Below are 16529 nucleotides of genomic sequence, written 5' to 3'. Positions count from 1 at the left end.
CACATATAATCATAATGTAACAAATCATCTGAAGGCTTTTACTCATAGACACATACATGTGATATTACTTTTTGTTCTTGTAAAAGATGTCTTCATTTGTCAAAAGTTTCTTGATATTGTTTGCAAGTATGGCCGGTCACCGCACTATTGGGGGTAAGTATCCCATAATAATCAAATGTAAAGCAAATGTATAGCAAATTGTTTTGGAAAATTTAGTGTGACAAACCGTTTTACATGCTGCAGCCTCGTGCGGAGGGGTCCTGACAAATTCCTCTGGGACGATTATGTCACCTGGCTTTCCGGTAAGCTATGCCAACGACCTGTCTTGTGACTGGGATATCATCTGTCCAGGTGGTAACAAAATTATCCTGACGTTCACGGACATTGATGTTGAATACGCGGGTAGTAATTGTTTTGACAGCATTAAGGTAAACCTAACAATAAAAGATATATATATATATATATATATATATATATATATATATATATATATATATATATATATATATATATATATATATATATATATATATATATATATATATATATATATATATATATATGAGCAGGCAATGACGCAAATTAAGAAGTTAACATCAACTTTCGAAGAGAGAAAAAAAAAACACAATCATTTAAACTGGTAAACTTTGATTAGAATTCCAAGAATAGAGAATGTTTATAGAATGTATATATTTTGTTAAATTACTCATAGATATTTGAAGATATAAATGCCTCTTCGACCTATGAGGTATGTGAAGGAATTGATAGTGCAAGCGACAAAGGATCCTCCATTTTGTTAAGCTCGTCGACCGTCAGAATCCGCTTTACCTCGGACTCGACCGTCACTAGGAAGGGGTTCAAGGCCAACTATACTTTTGTTCCAAACAGTAAGCTTATGGAAGCAGGGCAAACGATGAAACGTTACTTAATTGTCAATTTGATGAAATAAGCTTTAAAGAAAAAATGCCTACAGCTTATTTGGGATTGAATCAGGTGCTTTTCACTGAAAGTCTTAAAAAATAAAAGTGTTATGCCGCAGTTTAACGTGACCAAGCAAAATAATACAAAAAGTGCATTAAATTGATCACAATTAGAATCATTTAATTATCTTCTTAAGTTGAGTGAACAGGAGGGACAAAGAATCTAGATATCATCAACCATCTTCTATAATTGGTGTTTTAGATTGTGTATATGAATACAATACTTCATCTGGAATCGTTTTGTCACCAAACTATGCCGGTAGATATCCCTCAAACATACAGTGTGTATATTCATTCACTTTTGGGGCGAGCCAGCTTTTGTCTCTACGATTTCTGTCCTTTGAACTCGAAAAGGAGGTCAAGGACGGATCCTGCGCCGATTTCGTCAGGGTGAGTGTTTATAGTGAAAAAGATAGATAAACTATAGTATTTTGGTATTCGTTTTAAAAGTGTATATAATTCTACACATTTATCTGTAATAATATTTCAGCTAAGGAATGCCGACTTAAAAATGTATGGGGAATTTTGTGGCAAGACGCTTCCGCGAAGCTTCTCTTTCTATCATGGAAAAGCGTTGATGATGTTTTCCAGTGACAAAACGAAAACCGAGGCAGGATTTAGTCTTGCGTATGAAGGTACATTTCTTGGAGCATAATGATTGTTGTATAATGTTTGTTTATTGGGACATATGCTGTTTTTCTTAAACTCGACCCAAGGTTATTAAATATTCCCTTAATTTTTTCTTAATGCAAGAGGTGAATAAAATGCAAAACCGTACAATCATTGAAACTCGTGGATGCCAATTTTCATGAACTGTAAGTTTTTGAAATTTGTTGGGATTTGGTTTTTTTTTTTTTTTGGATTGGCTTCCATGTGAGTATTTATATAATTTATCTGGAATGCAAGCTTACGGGTGACGTGCTCCTCGGAAATCCACGAAAATCGAATTGCGAATATCAATGAAGTCACAATATTACAAACTACATGTAATAAGTAGAAAAAACACCGCCCCGCTCTATTGCCAACAAAGCAAATAGTTTACTTAACAAACAGCAAACATTAACTGTCTTGCATCTTAATTAACCTTCTTGAAATACTAAAAACATGAGCTTCAACTGAACAATTGTAGATTTACTTTGTATCTTAAGCTTGTTAAAATATGTTTTTGTCGTCGTTATTAAAATACTAGTATTGACTAAATTTATTCACTTATCCTCAAAACAGTGAAAAATATCACCGAATGTCTCCAGGATCCGTTAGGGGAAAGTTATGCAGGTCAAATCAACGTCACTAGTAACGGCAGCGCATGCGCACGGTGGGATGGCACACTTGCAATGAAAAACGGGTTCAGTGAATTGTTAGATCAAGAGAACTACTGCAGGAACCCTAATAACCAGCCAATGCCTTGGTGCTTCAATGCGGCGACCGAAAATCCCGAGTACTGCAACATCTCATTTTGTGGTAAACGGCAATCCATTTTCTAATTTTATTTGACGTGATTGGGTGTGTCTAATATTATATTGAAAATTATTTTCATTATAATTTGCGCTTTGATAAATATAATATTTACCTTTCGGAATACCTATATGTAAGCACATCTAAGATTATCTTTACTTTTAAATTCAACGAATTCTGTGTACTTTTTGTGTATTCATACTTGTGATCTCTACTCGTGAAAACTGCATGGGACACTTGTGCAAAAATTTCCGATATAGTTTTGCAAACTTTAAAAAATCGTAAATATATTATGATAAAAGCTTTTTATGGAAATACCATTCAGACTTAACGACCACCACACAGAAAACGACAACAACAACGACGACGACAACAACAACAACAAAACCAATAACTACTACAACAACAACAACCTCCAAGACGACAACTCCATCGACAACCACAAGTAAGACTGCTATTATTATATAGTGTTCAGCGTAAACTCACTGGTTTAACAACTAAATACCTATGTGTTCTCTCCATTGTTATTTCTGATTCTATTTTTCAATGTCTATCTATATTTGTATGTGTTGTGCAGAAACCCAGACACCAACAATCTTATCGACCACTACCAGACAGAAGAGTAATCTAACAGGACCAGGTAAATATATGATGTCTCTTGCTGGTCGTTTTTGTAATGTTAATGTTATTTTTCTTAAATAAATAACTGTATCAGCTTTTGTGCTAAAATTCATATTTTTAAAATCTAAAATAATTTGGATAGTATGTTTACTCTAGAAAAATATGGCAAACATAAATTTTGGTTTTGGTTTGTTTTTTTCATATCTAAATATGGAAAATGTAGATTTTGTTTTCTTTCATATCTAAATTTGCTCCGAAATTTTCAGAGCCTATGGTTCTTTCGTCTACCAAAGTTTCAACAGACTTCATTATCATTGTAATTGGTGAGTTTGATGTTTCATTATGAATTTATTTTTATCGCTATTTGAACCATGTGCCTTTGAAGTTCCTGTAGTATATTAAAATTGATTTAAATACATACTGTATAATTTTTATTTTAGTGGTTCCGGTCCTGCTTTTGATACTCATATTTGGAATTGCTATTGCAGTTGTTCGCTTCCTTGTAAAGAAAAAGTAAGTTGTGTTCAAGTAATTTCATTGATCGCAATTTAGCTCGATTTATAAATCCTGCAATTTTTTTTTTCATTTTACAGAAAAATGAGCGCTCCAATAACGCAACTTCGGTCAATCGTTAATCCAAACTACGTTTCCAAAGACAGCGTTGTCGACGGCTACATAGAGGCTCTCGAGAATGACGAAATTTCCCGACAATCCATCGTAGCAGCACACGAGTCAGTACTGCGCATGTCACGGAAATACTCCAGATCTCAGCCGGCTGACACCGTGTATCAGTCGTTAGAAGATGTTGGTGGCTCAGGTACCCTGGAACGAAAACAGTCGAGTAAAGAAGAGAGCCCGTATGTGGAGGCTATAAACACATATGACGTTTTGAGGCAGAAAAGAGGAAAGAAAGTTGATCCTAATGACTTCAAAACCTACAGCGAAGTATCCATCATCAGCGAAGGAAACGAACACTATGATCATACAAATACTACTAGTAAAGTATTTGAAAACGATGAAGACCAGGAAATATATACGAACACACCATCGCTTTTGGAAAATGTCTCCGTTGGCCAAAGAGCTATAGATGCTAATGTGAACAAAACGAAAACGAACAATAGGAAAAATGAAATGCCAAGTTATGCAACTCTCAATAAAAAGAGACATAGTTCATTTGTCAGCCCAAAATCCGTGCTACCGGAATTGACCAGTGCAAATAACATTCGTTATTCAACCGGAGAGAAAATTTTTAAGAATTCTAATAAATCAAATGGGGAAAACGAAAATGACCAACCTATATACAGTCAACCTGATAAGACTAGAGGAATGTTGGACGATGTTCTCTCAGTTCTAGACGAACCGGAAAACCCCAACAGCGATGATGGAAACACTGGGGGTTCCAATGAGCAACCGGTGTATGCAACTGTGCACAAAACTCGTCAAGGTTCTACTAAACACCCCAAAAAACCAAGTGTACCAGACCCGAAAGACGTAAAAACGAGAATGTCAACTAGCGAGAAATTAGGAGGAGGCGACGTCGAGTCGGAAAGCCAGCAACAACAAGATAATGCCATTGCATCCGTTGCTCCGGAGGAAGAAGAGGCCATCTACGAGGAAGCTGATGTTCAGTACGACCAACTGCGGCGTCAGCGCACGCGCCGCAATAGGAATCTTGGTGTGAAAGTGTCGATTTACAGTGAGATACTACCAGACACATCAAATGACGAAGGCATATATAGCAACACAGAGAGTGGAGGAAGAATGATCAAAAGTGAACAGGTCATGGAGACTAAACCACCCCCGTCAGTCGATGAGCCGGTGATAAAGGCTGATGCTGATTCAGAAAGTCCTGCGGAACAAGACACTAACGATGCAGTGATTGAAAGTTCAAGACTGTAAGCATGTTTGAGTTCGTGGACTTCATTTGATTAAGAAGTGTCTAATAAATGTCCCATAATACACCATAGATATTGTTTTGTTTAATTTTATAATCTTTGAATACAAGAGTTGCATGTCTTATGAGTCATGAACATGATCAGCATTTGTCCGATTTGTCCAATTTTATGATAAACAAAAAAATCCTTTTGAATTATTCTACTCAATTTTAATGTATGATTAGAAGAATAATCTTCTTTACCTTGAATTTTACAATCAATTAAGAGTAATATTCTACATCTCAGAAAGAAATACGTCTAGAAAGTTTGATAGTAAAACAGGGAGAGTTAAAAACAACTCCAATACTGTGGTTTCATCAATATTCATTGAATACCAATTTTTGTGGATTTCGTTTTTAAGTTGATCCATGAAATTTAATTTTTATTGAAATGCGATGTCTGCTATGATGTTGTATATGATAGAATCATTGACAACGAAATTACGTATCCATGAAACTGTGATGTTCATTGATTCCACGAAAAAAAAAAAGAAGAAACTACAATATACGTTATTTTGCCGTAATATATTAGCCATGAGAAATTTGAAATAACATACACACCAATTAATTTGGATGAGAAAGTGAAATTCAATATTGACGAAATCTGTTTGCATACTCTACTTTCAAATCAACATGGCCTAAAGTAATGCAACACAGAAAATATTCATGTAATTAACAAACGCCAGTGCATCGTTTTTATATAATATAGGAATAACTGAAAAATCAGACAGGGATATTTGAAGAAAGTTTATTTCACAAATTTTGGAAATCAATTTATAATTTAATTAAGATTTAAAATACTAGTATTTACTATACATCTTGAAAATATACCAGATTTAATTTACATATATTTCAAAATTATTTAGAGAACACTTTTTAAAAAATATATACATCTTGAAAATATACTAGATTTAATTTACATATACATGTATTTCAAAATAATAGAACACTTTTCAAAATCTTTCTCACCGGATAAACATGCATTGTCAGCGCAAACACTGGGTTTGTACACTGAAGGTTGTAGAGTTGTACGCGGTACAGATTACGTACATGTACGTCATTCACAATAAATGCGATTATGAACAGGATGCGCAGCACAGTTATTGCCAAATAGATAACATAAATCCAAATAACGCATTCATCATTTTGTTTCTACTAGCTAGTATACGGTAACAAAACAAAAGATCATCTTTGCACAATAGGGGAAATAATATGATTCCGGATGCATTGTCGAACGGCTTTATGCGTTGACCCTAATGAATAAATGGGCGATTACGCAGTGTACACTGTATGACAAAATCACAACAAACTGATGTACAATGAAGAAATCAATAATTCATATAGTAAACTGGGCATCGCTCCAGATTGATGGATTACTATTTGAGTTCTCCTCGGTTGAGCTCTTCGTTTGACTCGTAGCTTGGGTTCAGTACGGCGCAGGACTGTCGGGTCCTGCGCACTGACAGGATCTTCAAGTTCTCAGAGTCATTTTTTGAACTCCTAAAAGAAAAGTAAAGAAAAAAAAAATTATTAAAATAATTTGATGTTAGAGTTTTTTTTAAAAAAAATTCAAAATGAATTCAAACAAATTTAATGAAAATTTAAAGTTTAACATATGAGATGTATTAATATTTTTTTTCCTGTGAAATAAACAACCATGATTTCTTACTTTGACTTTGCGATGCAAATAACGGCAACGATGAATAGCAGGACACTGACGACGATGATAGCAATGACTGGAGGGGGGAAAAATAATGTAAATGATATAGTGCATTGAATACGTAAACGTTTTCATGACTTAATAAATGTGTATGTCAACCTCTCAATAACATTTCCGAACAGTCTTCGTAAGTTTCGTGAATTTGTAATTTGATTTATTTAATTCTGTTACATGTCTTGAACAAACCAAGCCCCACTATCATAAGTATATCTCATCAAATGTTGAAATTTTGCATAAATGAAGTTATACTTTGACAAGTACATGTATCTAATCAAATGTTGGAAAAGTCTATTCAAGTTTTAAAGAATAAATGAAAGAGAAGATGATTGCAACACAACTTACTTAACGACTTTAACACACGACGACAAACATTATTATGTTTAGTATAGTAACCCATAAAACGTTGAAAGTACAATACTAGTAATTACTTAAAGCTTCGACTACTCACTGATAGGTAAGCTGGCTGACGTGGTATTGTCATTAGTCCCAGGTCCACCCACTGAAATTGAAGTAGATACTTTAGAACAAGATAGAAAGACTCTTTAGATACTTTTGGAGTAGATACTCTAGTAGTAAGCTTTGTTGGTTATGGAAATGAATGCTTTGAATTCAAATATCTCGTTGGATGATTGATTTTTCTATTATTATTTTTTTGGCTCGTCCCATTTTAAATAAAAACCACAACAATGTTACATACAGAGCTTAAGACCTTGACTTACAACTTATCTAAACACAGTGTCGTTCTAACTTCTTAACGACGCAACAGTACAGTTATATCATATAGGTACATAGAAACCTACATTTTGCAGTGACTTAAGTTCTTCGTGGAATTCATGGGTATTTAAAATAATGACTCTCTCGGTCACAAAATCATCCGGGCAATGGATTTTAACTAAACTGTGAACATAATTATGATATTGATTCATAGTGAGGTATAAGCGAAAGATAATGTGATTGAAAGGTTTAATGTTTCTTGAGGAATCATTAGAATTTGTGATGGCTTAATTTTCGTCGATGTCGTACGTAATTCTCACTTATATCTTCAGCCATTTAATGTCTTTGATCTACGGTATATATAGGTACATGTAAATCTTCGAAATTACGTCTCAATTAATATTTTTTTTTAAAGTACACGACCCCCCCCCCCCCACGCCTGCGAATTTAAATGATTTAACAGGTCATTGCGTTAAAACCTGTTAATTATCGTGACGTTATAATTTCGTACCTCCTGGTGTTGAGGATGTGGGCGGGGCTTGCGTTGTGGATGTGGTACCAGTGGTAGTGGTTGTGGTTGGAGTGGTGGTAGTTGCTATAGAAAACAAAGATACAAAGGAACTTTAAAATACTGCTATGAAAAGGAAGTTGAACACAATGCAATAGAAAGGGTCTTAAACATATGACAAAAGGTAAGTTGAACATAAATTACGATAGAAAGGGTTCTGAACACATTGAAAAAAAAAGAAAACTTGAACATGTTGCAATAAAAATTGTCTTTAACATATTGCAACAAGAGGCTTAGGGGTCACATCCCTCACCTGAACCACAATGACCATAATTAACAGATCAGAAAAGCTGTAGACCGTCTTTAGAGTTTCAAGTACAGAATATATCTACACAACTTTAATAGTAGATATTATATTTGTTTATAAAAAATTTCATAAGTTTTTCTCTATTTATTCCAATGTAGAAACTACCCCCCCCCCCCCCCCTCCGGGGTATCATGATTTGAACAAAATTGACATCAGCTCCCATTGTGAACCCACCCTACCCCTTGGACTTTGATTAGAACAAACTTGAATCTGCCTTACCTGAGGATGCTTCCACACAAGTATAAGCTTTTCTGACCAAATGGATTTTGAAAAGAAGGTTTTAAATTTAGAGATTTTTCTCTATATATTCCTATGTAAAAAATCGACCTCCCATTGTGGCCCAACCCTACCCCCAAGAATCATGATTTGAACAAACTTTAAACTACACTACCTGAGGATTCTTCTACAAACGTTTTAACTTTTCTGGCTTAATGGTTTTTGAGAAGAAATATCAATAAATTTTCAATAATTCTAAATTATCTCCCCTTTAAAGAAAGCATGACCCGTCATTTGAATAAACTTGAATCCCCTACACCCAATAATGATTTGTGCCAAATTTGGTTGACATTGCTTCAGCTGTTCTAGAGAAGATGATGAAAATGTGAAAAGTTTACAACGACGATAACCACACTGACATACAACGGACATATTTTGATAAAAAAAATCTCACTTCACCCTTCGACTCAGGTAAGCTAAAAAGGGAACGTAAAAAAAATGGGGGGGGGGTAAACAAATTGTTTGATTAAGAATTTTAAAATATTGCAATATAAGGAACTTGGATATATTTGAAAAGAAGAAACTTTGACATCAATAACAAAATAAGGAACATAAAAGAGCAATCTGCTTACGTATGTCAGTAATATTAAAATTCAAGTTGAAACCCATTGTGTTGTTGCTGGAGGCAGAGACATAAGTAATTCTGATTTCCCTGGCTTGAACTGTGACGTTAAAAGGAGCTCTGTTCCCACAGAGCATGGTCTCCTTCATCATCTGCCCTCCCTCCATGGTCGCTACTTCTATGTCTCCGCTATGAGGATCAGTTATCTGATAAAATGTAGTAAATGAAAAAAAAAGCTTAAAAATAGATACTTATAATATGAATCCAATGTCAACGAGTAATCTAGCTCTCTGCTATCACTCGATCATACATTTATTTTGCATGATTGTAAGACATTCACTTTTAATTATACTTGGTCTAGCATTTAAATAGAATATGAAGGCCGCGTGAGTCGCGAATGTAGATAGAGATGGCGGAAAAAGGATAAAAATAAAGAAGAATGTTAGATATGCATTACTTTGACGTAGTTGTCACACATTCCGTTGACTTTAGGGGGAAGATCGAATTTTGTGAAGTCTATGTCAAACGTTCTGTGCTGGGACTGTCTGAGGGAGTAGATGCAGGTGATGTTGTCGTAGGTGACCGCCGGATAGCCCGGGGAGCGGAGAACACCAGAGTCCTCCATGATGGTCGTGTTACAGACTACAGACAGAAACACAGACATTCTTATCTACCGAACTCAGGAAAAATATGCCCCCTCCATCCCAAAACGCTTTTATAGAAAGAATTCACAAGTAAAATCTTTTTTTTGGAGAAGGTTTATGAAACAAATATTCAATTAATTCAGATTTTCTTCCAATTACAAACATTTCTATTTATTTTGTGATTAATGTACACATGTCTTTTTTTTAACTTTTTGCTAGTCGTTTGCCGTTGCTTCTTTTCTCTGTGATTTCTGAGATTATTTTTATGCAATTACCAATCTTTTCCCGGATTAGTTATCTTTATTTAATGGATTTTGGGTTATTTACCGTCGTACTGGGCTTGAAATCCTGCACCGGATAGAAAAAAATCCGACTTGAATCTAAAGCTCGTCGATCCGTAGAAAATGTAGGTCTTTGGGTTCTGTTCCCCGCATATTGTCTCAGTTCCTATCTGTTGGCAAGCACAAGTAACAGAGACAGTTAGAGACTATTACCGGTTACCGTATATCCTGTAATTTTCGCATTGATCTAATTTTTGCTATTTTCGCGATATCTTTTAAATCGCAAATAATTGAATACGCAGAAATTATATCCTGTATCATTTTCTATAAGAAAACCTTTTAATCGCAAAAAATAACTGACGCAAATTAAAAATGTATCAGTTTTTCCCCCATATTCGCAAATTTTGTGACACGCGAAAAAAACCGGATTTACGGTATTCTACATATAAGTAAGTAAAACGAAGGAAAAGACCTTTTGTGAAACGTTTCACAGAGAACAAATGTTAATTATACCTGATTTATTAATTTTTTTAATCATAAATGGATGTTGATGTTTACCTGTAAATAATCCAGACATGTGCCGTTGACGGGTTCTTGGACTTCGAAATTGAGTATGGATAGCAGGATGGGTTCGTTCTGGGGCCTGGTAATTGTGTAGTTGCTGTCCAGATTGTGTGCGTACATCCCTTGATACTGGGGAGGTGTTATTAATCCATTGTAATCCGTGAACACAGTATTCCTTTCTGTTAATTATGTAACAGCAAATTTATAGGTTGATAAAACTGCAATATAATTAATTGATATCTAGTATTTTATTTTGTATGAAATCAATCAGCATATATAATTCTAAACCCTTTATGTATTTCATTTCAAAAAAATAGAATCTATTTATAGATCATCTTGTAAATTATTCATGCATTTCAACCTCACAAAATAAACGTAATATATTCACAAAATAAAAGTAATACATTCATTTCTATTTAAGTTTGCTGCTTGTAACTGGCAATTTATTAGAACTTTTGATATAGTCCTTTATATTTAAAATATATGAACAATGAAAATGTACATCTAAGTTAAGGCAAAAAAGAATATTAATGATAATTTGCCATTGCTGAAAAGCATTTCAAACCTATTGTTTCGTATTCTGCTACGAATCCTCGCCGATTTATTGCTAAATTAGACTTGAACATTAGAGTTATGCTGTTATTCATCGATAGAATGCTAAACGGGTTCCTCAGCCCACAGTAAGACTCCAATCGGCCAGAAGAATCATATATCTGAATAAAATAATTTATATAAAAAAAAAAATTTTTTAAAAGAAAAAGGTCGCACTACTTTAACCAGAAACCATATGCACAATTTTTTTCTAATATTTTGTGATAACAACTGAAAATAATTTCAAAAAATATATATTTTCGCCATTTTTTGTGGGTTTTTTTTTCAAAATTCGTTATGAAGAATACGTTTATGTGCGTAATACAACTACATATATATCTATAAAGCCAAGCAAAGGCATCTACATGTATATCATTATGAATATACCTCCAGTAGATCGGCGCAGTTTTGTCCCGGCATGCTCGCCACGTCTTGCACAACCTCTGGTTCCAAATCAAAGACCGAGAACTTTAGGAACACTTGTTTGAATACAGGTAACGTGATGGTGTAGGTAATGTTGGCATTGAATGGGTACATCCCGCCAAAGCTTGGGGAACTTATCATTCCAGTCGGGTTTGTATAATACCTTGTGTTTTCTAAAAGTAGCATATTGTCATGTTGTAAATTTTGAACTTACCGGGTGGCAGTAAATACAAAATTTACAACATGACAACTAAATTTTGTATTTACTGCCACCCGGTAAATTCAAAATTTACAACATAACAGTATTAAGAATTCATTGTTTTTAACACAGTCCAATGTTTATGTTACAGATCACTGGTGAATTGTTTTAATCTTGAAATCATGTTGGGAATCACTGTTTCACCTTTGTTATGACGTAAATAGTTATGACGTACCTATAACATCCCAAAGGACGGTAAACCCTTGTGACGTTGTTGTGTTGTCAGAGGAGAACCTGAGCCACATGGTGTTTTGTGACGTCATCACGCTGAACCTGTCCATCTCCCCGCAATACTTTCCTAGATCTGTTCCCATCGCTGTCTCCTTCACCTGAATATGACCATTATTTTTATTGATAGTGTCTATTTATTGATAATATTGAAGTGTCATATATACGAGATACACTTTTGATGCGTAGTTTTTACCATACCGAATAAAAAAGGAAGTTCAAAATTTTAAAACATGATGACATTTTCATTGCAAACTGTTGCGTTCTTCTTTCCTACACAGTTCAAATTGGTGTAGCATTCTATAACGGTAAAAGTCGTGTTCTCCTAATTCAATAGTAATTGTTCTCACTTCTAGGAAATCAGAACAACCGGTCTCCATAAATTTGTCCTGCAGAATCAGTCTGTCCACCTTCAGGAAGATGGTGTACATGGCGGGAACCGTAATCTGGTACACACAGTCGGCGTTGTTTGGATACATGTTGTTGAGATCAGCCGGAGACGTTATGGTGCCATTCATCGTTGCATAGTTCCCTCCGCATTCTACAGAGAGAGATTAATAATTGAGTCATTAAGTAATTGAGTCAATAACTATGAACATTGAACTTTTCAAGCATTTAGCACAAGATGTTACAGTTTTATCCTTTGTGAGTCTATGTATGTAAAAATGTCCTACGGTAAGACAACCCTTCCATATGGTCATGAGTCTGTTTAGAGTAAGAAAACCGTCTCAAATGAATCTGTTTAGAGTCTAGCATGTAGAATGCCAAAAGACAATCTTTTGACTAAATATATGAAGACTTTTTGAGTTCCTTTTCTAAGGCATTATTTTGTTTTCACTACATATATTGAGTTCATGTTTGTTATAAAGGTTCTGGGCTCGTAACACAAAGCATGCTAAGATTTTGACTTAAGTAGGGTCATAAGTAGGACTTAGGCGCAATCTTAGGACCTACATAAGTCCTACTTAAGTATGTCTTATACTGTAACATAAACATAAAGAGTCTTACTGGGTATGGATGTGTAGTTGGCCCGGAATCCAGTCAAACCCCCCTCCTCGTTGCTGGCATCCGTCACAAACACCACGGTGAGGGCCTCCCCCGAAGACATGACAGAGAACGGCCGACGATTCTCCCCACAGTATGTCCCAATAACTGGACTGGAGGGGTCAGGCCCATCTAGTACCTGTTTTTGTGTGGTTTTTAGGGTATATTATTCCAAATCAACTGACATGTCAGTATACAATTGTGATTCATAATACTCCAAAAGAAATTTAGAAATAAAAAATTTATCAAATTCAAAATTGAAAATTATGATTAAGAAAAAAATGAGAACTACAGTTATTTTTGTTTGTTTGTTCTGTTCTGTTTTTGTTTTGTTTTTTTTGGTGTTCTGTTTTTAATTATTATTAATTTTTTTACTAAAATCAACATACAATTAAATTCTATCATTCCTCGTAACAAATTTTTATTACCTGAACGTAATCACAGTTACAAAACTCGCAGTCTTCCAGCATGACGTCACTAAATGTGAGAATAACCTGCTCCATCGCTGACGCCCGGATGGTCCATGAACAGTTCAGATTATTCCCGTAGTTCACCGGATAGCCTTCACTTTGTATCATTCCATTTCCCGCCATCAGCTGGTTCCCATGGCAATCAGCTATTCATTTTGTATCAAAATGTTTTATTTTTTATCAGTGTTATGAAAAATACGTATACATATGTATACGGCTTGGCGGGGGGAAACTTTAAGACATCTATTCAGGGAGAAAATTAGACAGCTATTTTTGGTTGAAATAGAATATAATTTTTCTATGCAATATGGTATTGCTGTTAGTCCTTTATCAAATATATGAAACATTAACCTTGCAGGCAAGTAGCATCAGGGGGGCACTTAATGACTTAATTACCCCACTTTTTTGCGCAGGAAAAATTGAATTAACATGGAGTTGCCCCCCCCCCCCCCCTTTTATGTGACCATGTAAAAAATTGAATTGAATTGAAAATAAGGAAATATTCAGTGAACTTAAAGTTAAAGGTATGCAACCCCCCCCCCCCCCACTTGAAGTTAAAGGTATGCAAACCCCACCCCCCCCCCAACCCCACGGGTTAGGATTTTCAGAATTATGGAAAGTAACCTTTTTCCTCTTTTTTTTTTTTTGGCTTGACAAGATTATTTGAATGAGTCTGCCCCCCCCCCCCACGCACTCTTTCAAAAATGGTGCTACGTGCCTGGCTTGTTAAACACAACTACTTTTTTTATAATCAGCAACATTCATTTCAAAAATATTGTGCACGAAGCAACCGGGATCACCACTTTTTGACAGTTTTTTTTTAATTATCGCTGATATAAATAGAAAGATTAAAGCGAATTGCCCACACCAATTTTTTAAAAATTTTATGAAATGTTGATATAAAAAAATAGTTTAAGATACTAGACCATCCCCGCCATCCCAATCATGGATAAGGAATTGAGAATCTGAGGGATTTGGAATTTGAGAATCCGAGGTTTTGTCAAGTAAGTGTTTTTTGTGCCGCCTCCCCCCTGACTTTCAAAAACCATGTCAATATCATCACTTACCTTTTACAAGAAGCGGAGATACAGAAGCCAAAAGGAAGAAAAAAAGCATTTTTCTTTTCCCGATGAAAACAATATTGAATTATTGTAGTCCTTTGCAAAGTCCGGTTGTCAGTTTTTGTTAGTCACGTGACGGATCAGTAGGAAGTTACAATCAACTTCGTCAACATCCGTAAAGTTATGCAAACTTTTCTATCTTTATATTGGCGTGAAATACATAAGTAATATATTTTCTTCATTAGACAGGCTCTTCTTATAAAAAAAATAGATTTAAAAAGGGGCAAAACATGTATGTTTCATTAATGCATTTATATAAATATTTTAATAAAACCAATAGATACATTAGTCACTTGGTTTCGTTACTTATTTGAGTCTGACGCACTTTTGGGGCGATGATGTCCGTGTTATTTTCTGCGTCAATGTTCATAAAGATTATTCTTTATTGTGTAACGATTTGGAGTCCATATCCTAGACGCATATGTAATGTGTTGGAGGATTCATCATTTCTTGTTTTGGAATTATAGACATTAAGTTACATTTTTAAAAACAGTTCACAGGTTGTTAAACTTTATAAACTTATGTTTTCTTCGAAAATGTTTGCATTATGTTACTGAGCTACTTAAAATATCATTTTATCTTAAAAAACGTTTTACGTTTACAAATGTGTGTCTGCAGTGTTTCTGAGTATTTTATATTCATTGTATACAGATGAATGCAAAAGGAAAATTTTCTTATATTTAAATTGAATTTAAAGATAATTCAACGTCAATAGTTTGATTTTTTTAAAATCTTCTGTTACTAAAACATGAATGAAAAATAACATTTCCATCCATCTTCACTATTTGCTGTTTTAAACAAAATGAAGCACTTAAAGCTCTTTCCATCTTAGTTTGTAGTGTATTAGGGGATTAGTCATATTTATTTAAACATATTTGAACACGAATCTATTCGAAATTTTGCTGATTTCTTAAAGTTAGTAAGTGCTTTTAATTGAAAAAAAAATGTAATAAAAAATTTAATGTAAAAGATAATAGATATAAATATTGCTAAATAATATATCATAATAATAATAATTTTAATTTTAAAAAACCATTCAGTGTGGTCGATCTTGAATCATAAGCAAGCAACACCATGTAAACAATATTGTCAGCTATAGAGTGTTGTAATATAACATATTATTGCTGCCTATAAAAGAACTTTATGTTTTAACTTTGATTTTTATACATGTATATTTAAAGCTGTCGCGCGATCCAAAAAGTATAATTAATTTGCCATTTCACTCTTCTGTAACTGTATATTTCTAGTTTTATCAAATATATTAACGGGAAAAAAACAAATATGTCTTATCTGTTTTAAAAATATATTTTTGTATCGGTTAGTGACGGAATTTTTCTGTTAATTGTGAAAATCAATTGTTCTTTTGCGGAAACGAAAGTATGATATTCATGCGCAGACCCAGAAAATTAGACAAAAAATCCCTGTGCGTGGTCCGAGGGATATTCATGCTTGCCGGGGGAGGGGGGTCCATGGTATATTTTCGCTAATTTTACTATATAAATGTAAAGAAATTTGAATTTTTCAGTGGGAGATCCCCCCGACTCTTCCTTTAGATCCGTGCATGATATGTATCAATAGTTAATAACACTGGTTTCTATGTATTATTTATTGCAATTGTCAATGGAGAGGGGCAATAATTATTTTATCTTCGTTTTGCGTAAGTAATCCTTACTTACTTTTAAATTGCTCTTAATTCACGACTTAAGAAAGACACATTCTTAATCTGCATACAATAGTTGATTTTCAATAAACAATCAAACATAAAGGG

General features: G+C 34.3%; 2 protein-coding genes across 2 annotated transcripts; one reads left to right on the top strand and one right to left on the bottom strand.

The window, feature by feature from the left end:
- The first annotated feature begins 27 nt into the window (after positions 1–27).
- Positions 28–5433, top strand: LOC128190983 (uncharacterized). Its single transcript, XM_052863195.1, has 11 exons — positions 28–153; positions 244–428; positions 713–887; positions 1183–1370; positions 1471–1615; positions 2205–2441; positions 2761–2880; positions 3013–3075; positions 3323–3379; positions 3497–3569; positions 3650–5433. Exons 1-11 carry the CDS (start codon positions 87–89, stop codon positions 4953–4955), a joined length of 2616 nt encoding a protein of 871 aa, XP_052719155.1. The 5' UTR covers positions 28–86; the 3' UTR covers positions 4956–5433.
- Positions 5434–5723: 290 nt separating this feature from the next.
- LOC128191362 (cubilin-like) lies at positions 5724–14825 on the bottom strand. The gene is made up of 15 exons (XM_052863435.1): positions 14708–14825; positions 13599–13786; positions 13135–13309; positions 12477–12667; positions 12074–12227; positions 11604–11812; positions 11191–11338; positions 10620–10804; positions 10108–10231; positions 9594–9778; positions 9147–9342; positions 7935–8018; positions 7158–7208; positions 6659–6725; positions 5724–6489 (listed from the first exon to the last, which is right to left on the bottom strand). The coding sequence occupies exons 1-15, from the start codon at positions 14754–14756 to the stop codon at positions 6366–6368; spliced, it is 2130 nt and encodes a 709-aa protein (XP_052719395.1). The 5' UTR covers positions 14757–14825; the 3' UTR covers positions 5724–6365.
- Between the last annotated feature and the right edge of the window lie 1704 nt (positions 14826–16529).

This window comes from Crassostrea angulata, chromosome 1 (genome assembly GCF_025612915.1).
Source record: "Crassostrea angulata isolate pt1a10 chromosome 1, ASM2561291v2, whole genome shotgun sequence".
In the NCBI taxonomy this organism is placed as follows: domain Eukaryota; kingdom Metazoa; phylum Mollusca; class Bivalvia; order Ostreida; family Ostreidae; genus Magallana; species Magallana angulata.
The sequence above is the reverse complement of the archived record's forward strand: the minus strand, read 5'-3'. Positions and strand labels throughout refer to the sequence as shown.

Bases quoted from the DNA above. Each gene is read 5' to 3' on its own strand.
- LOC128191362 (XM_052863435.1), bottom strand. From the start codon at position 14,756: ATGCTTTTTTTCTTCCTTTTGGCTTCTGTATCTCCGCTTCTTGTAAAA. The intron at 7,209-7,934 runs GTACGAAATTAT...CTTCAATTTCAG, and splicing joins CACATCCTCAACACCAGGAG to TGGGTGGACCTGGGACTAAT. The intron at 6,490-6,658 runs GTAAGAAATCAT...CTTTTCTTTTAG, and splicing joins ATTTGCATCGCAAAGTCAAA to GAGTTCAAAAAATGACTCTG.
- LOC128190983 (XM_052863195.1), top strand. From the start codon at position 87: ATGTCTTCATTTGTCAAAAGTTTCTTGATATTGTTTGCAAGTATGGCC. The intron at 2,442-2,760 runs GTAAACGGCAAT...AATACCATTCAG, and splicing joins CTGCAACATCTCATTTTGTG to ACTTAACGACCACCACACAG. The intron at 2,881-3,012 runs GTAAGACTGCTA...TGTGTTGTGCAG, and splicing joins AACTCCATCGACAACCACAA to AAACCCAGACACCAACAATC.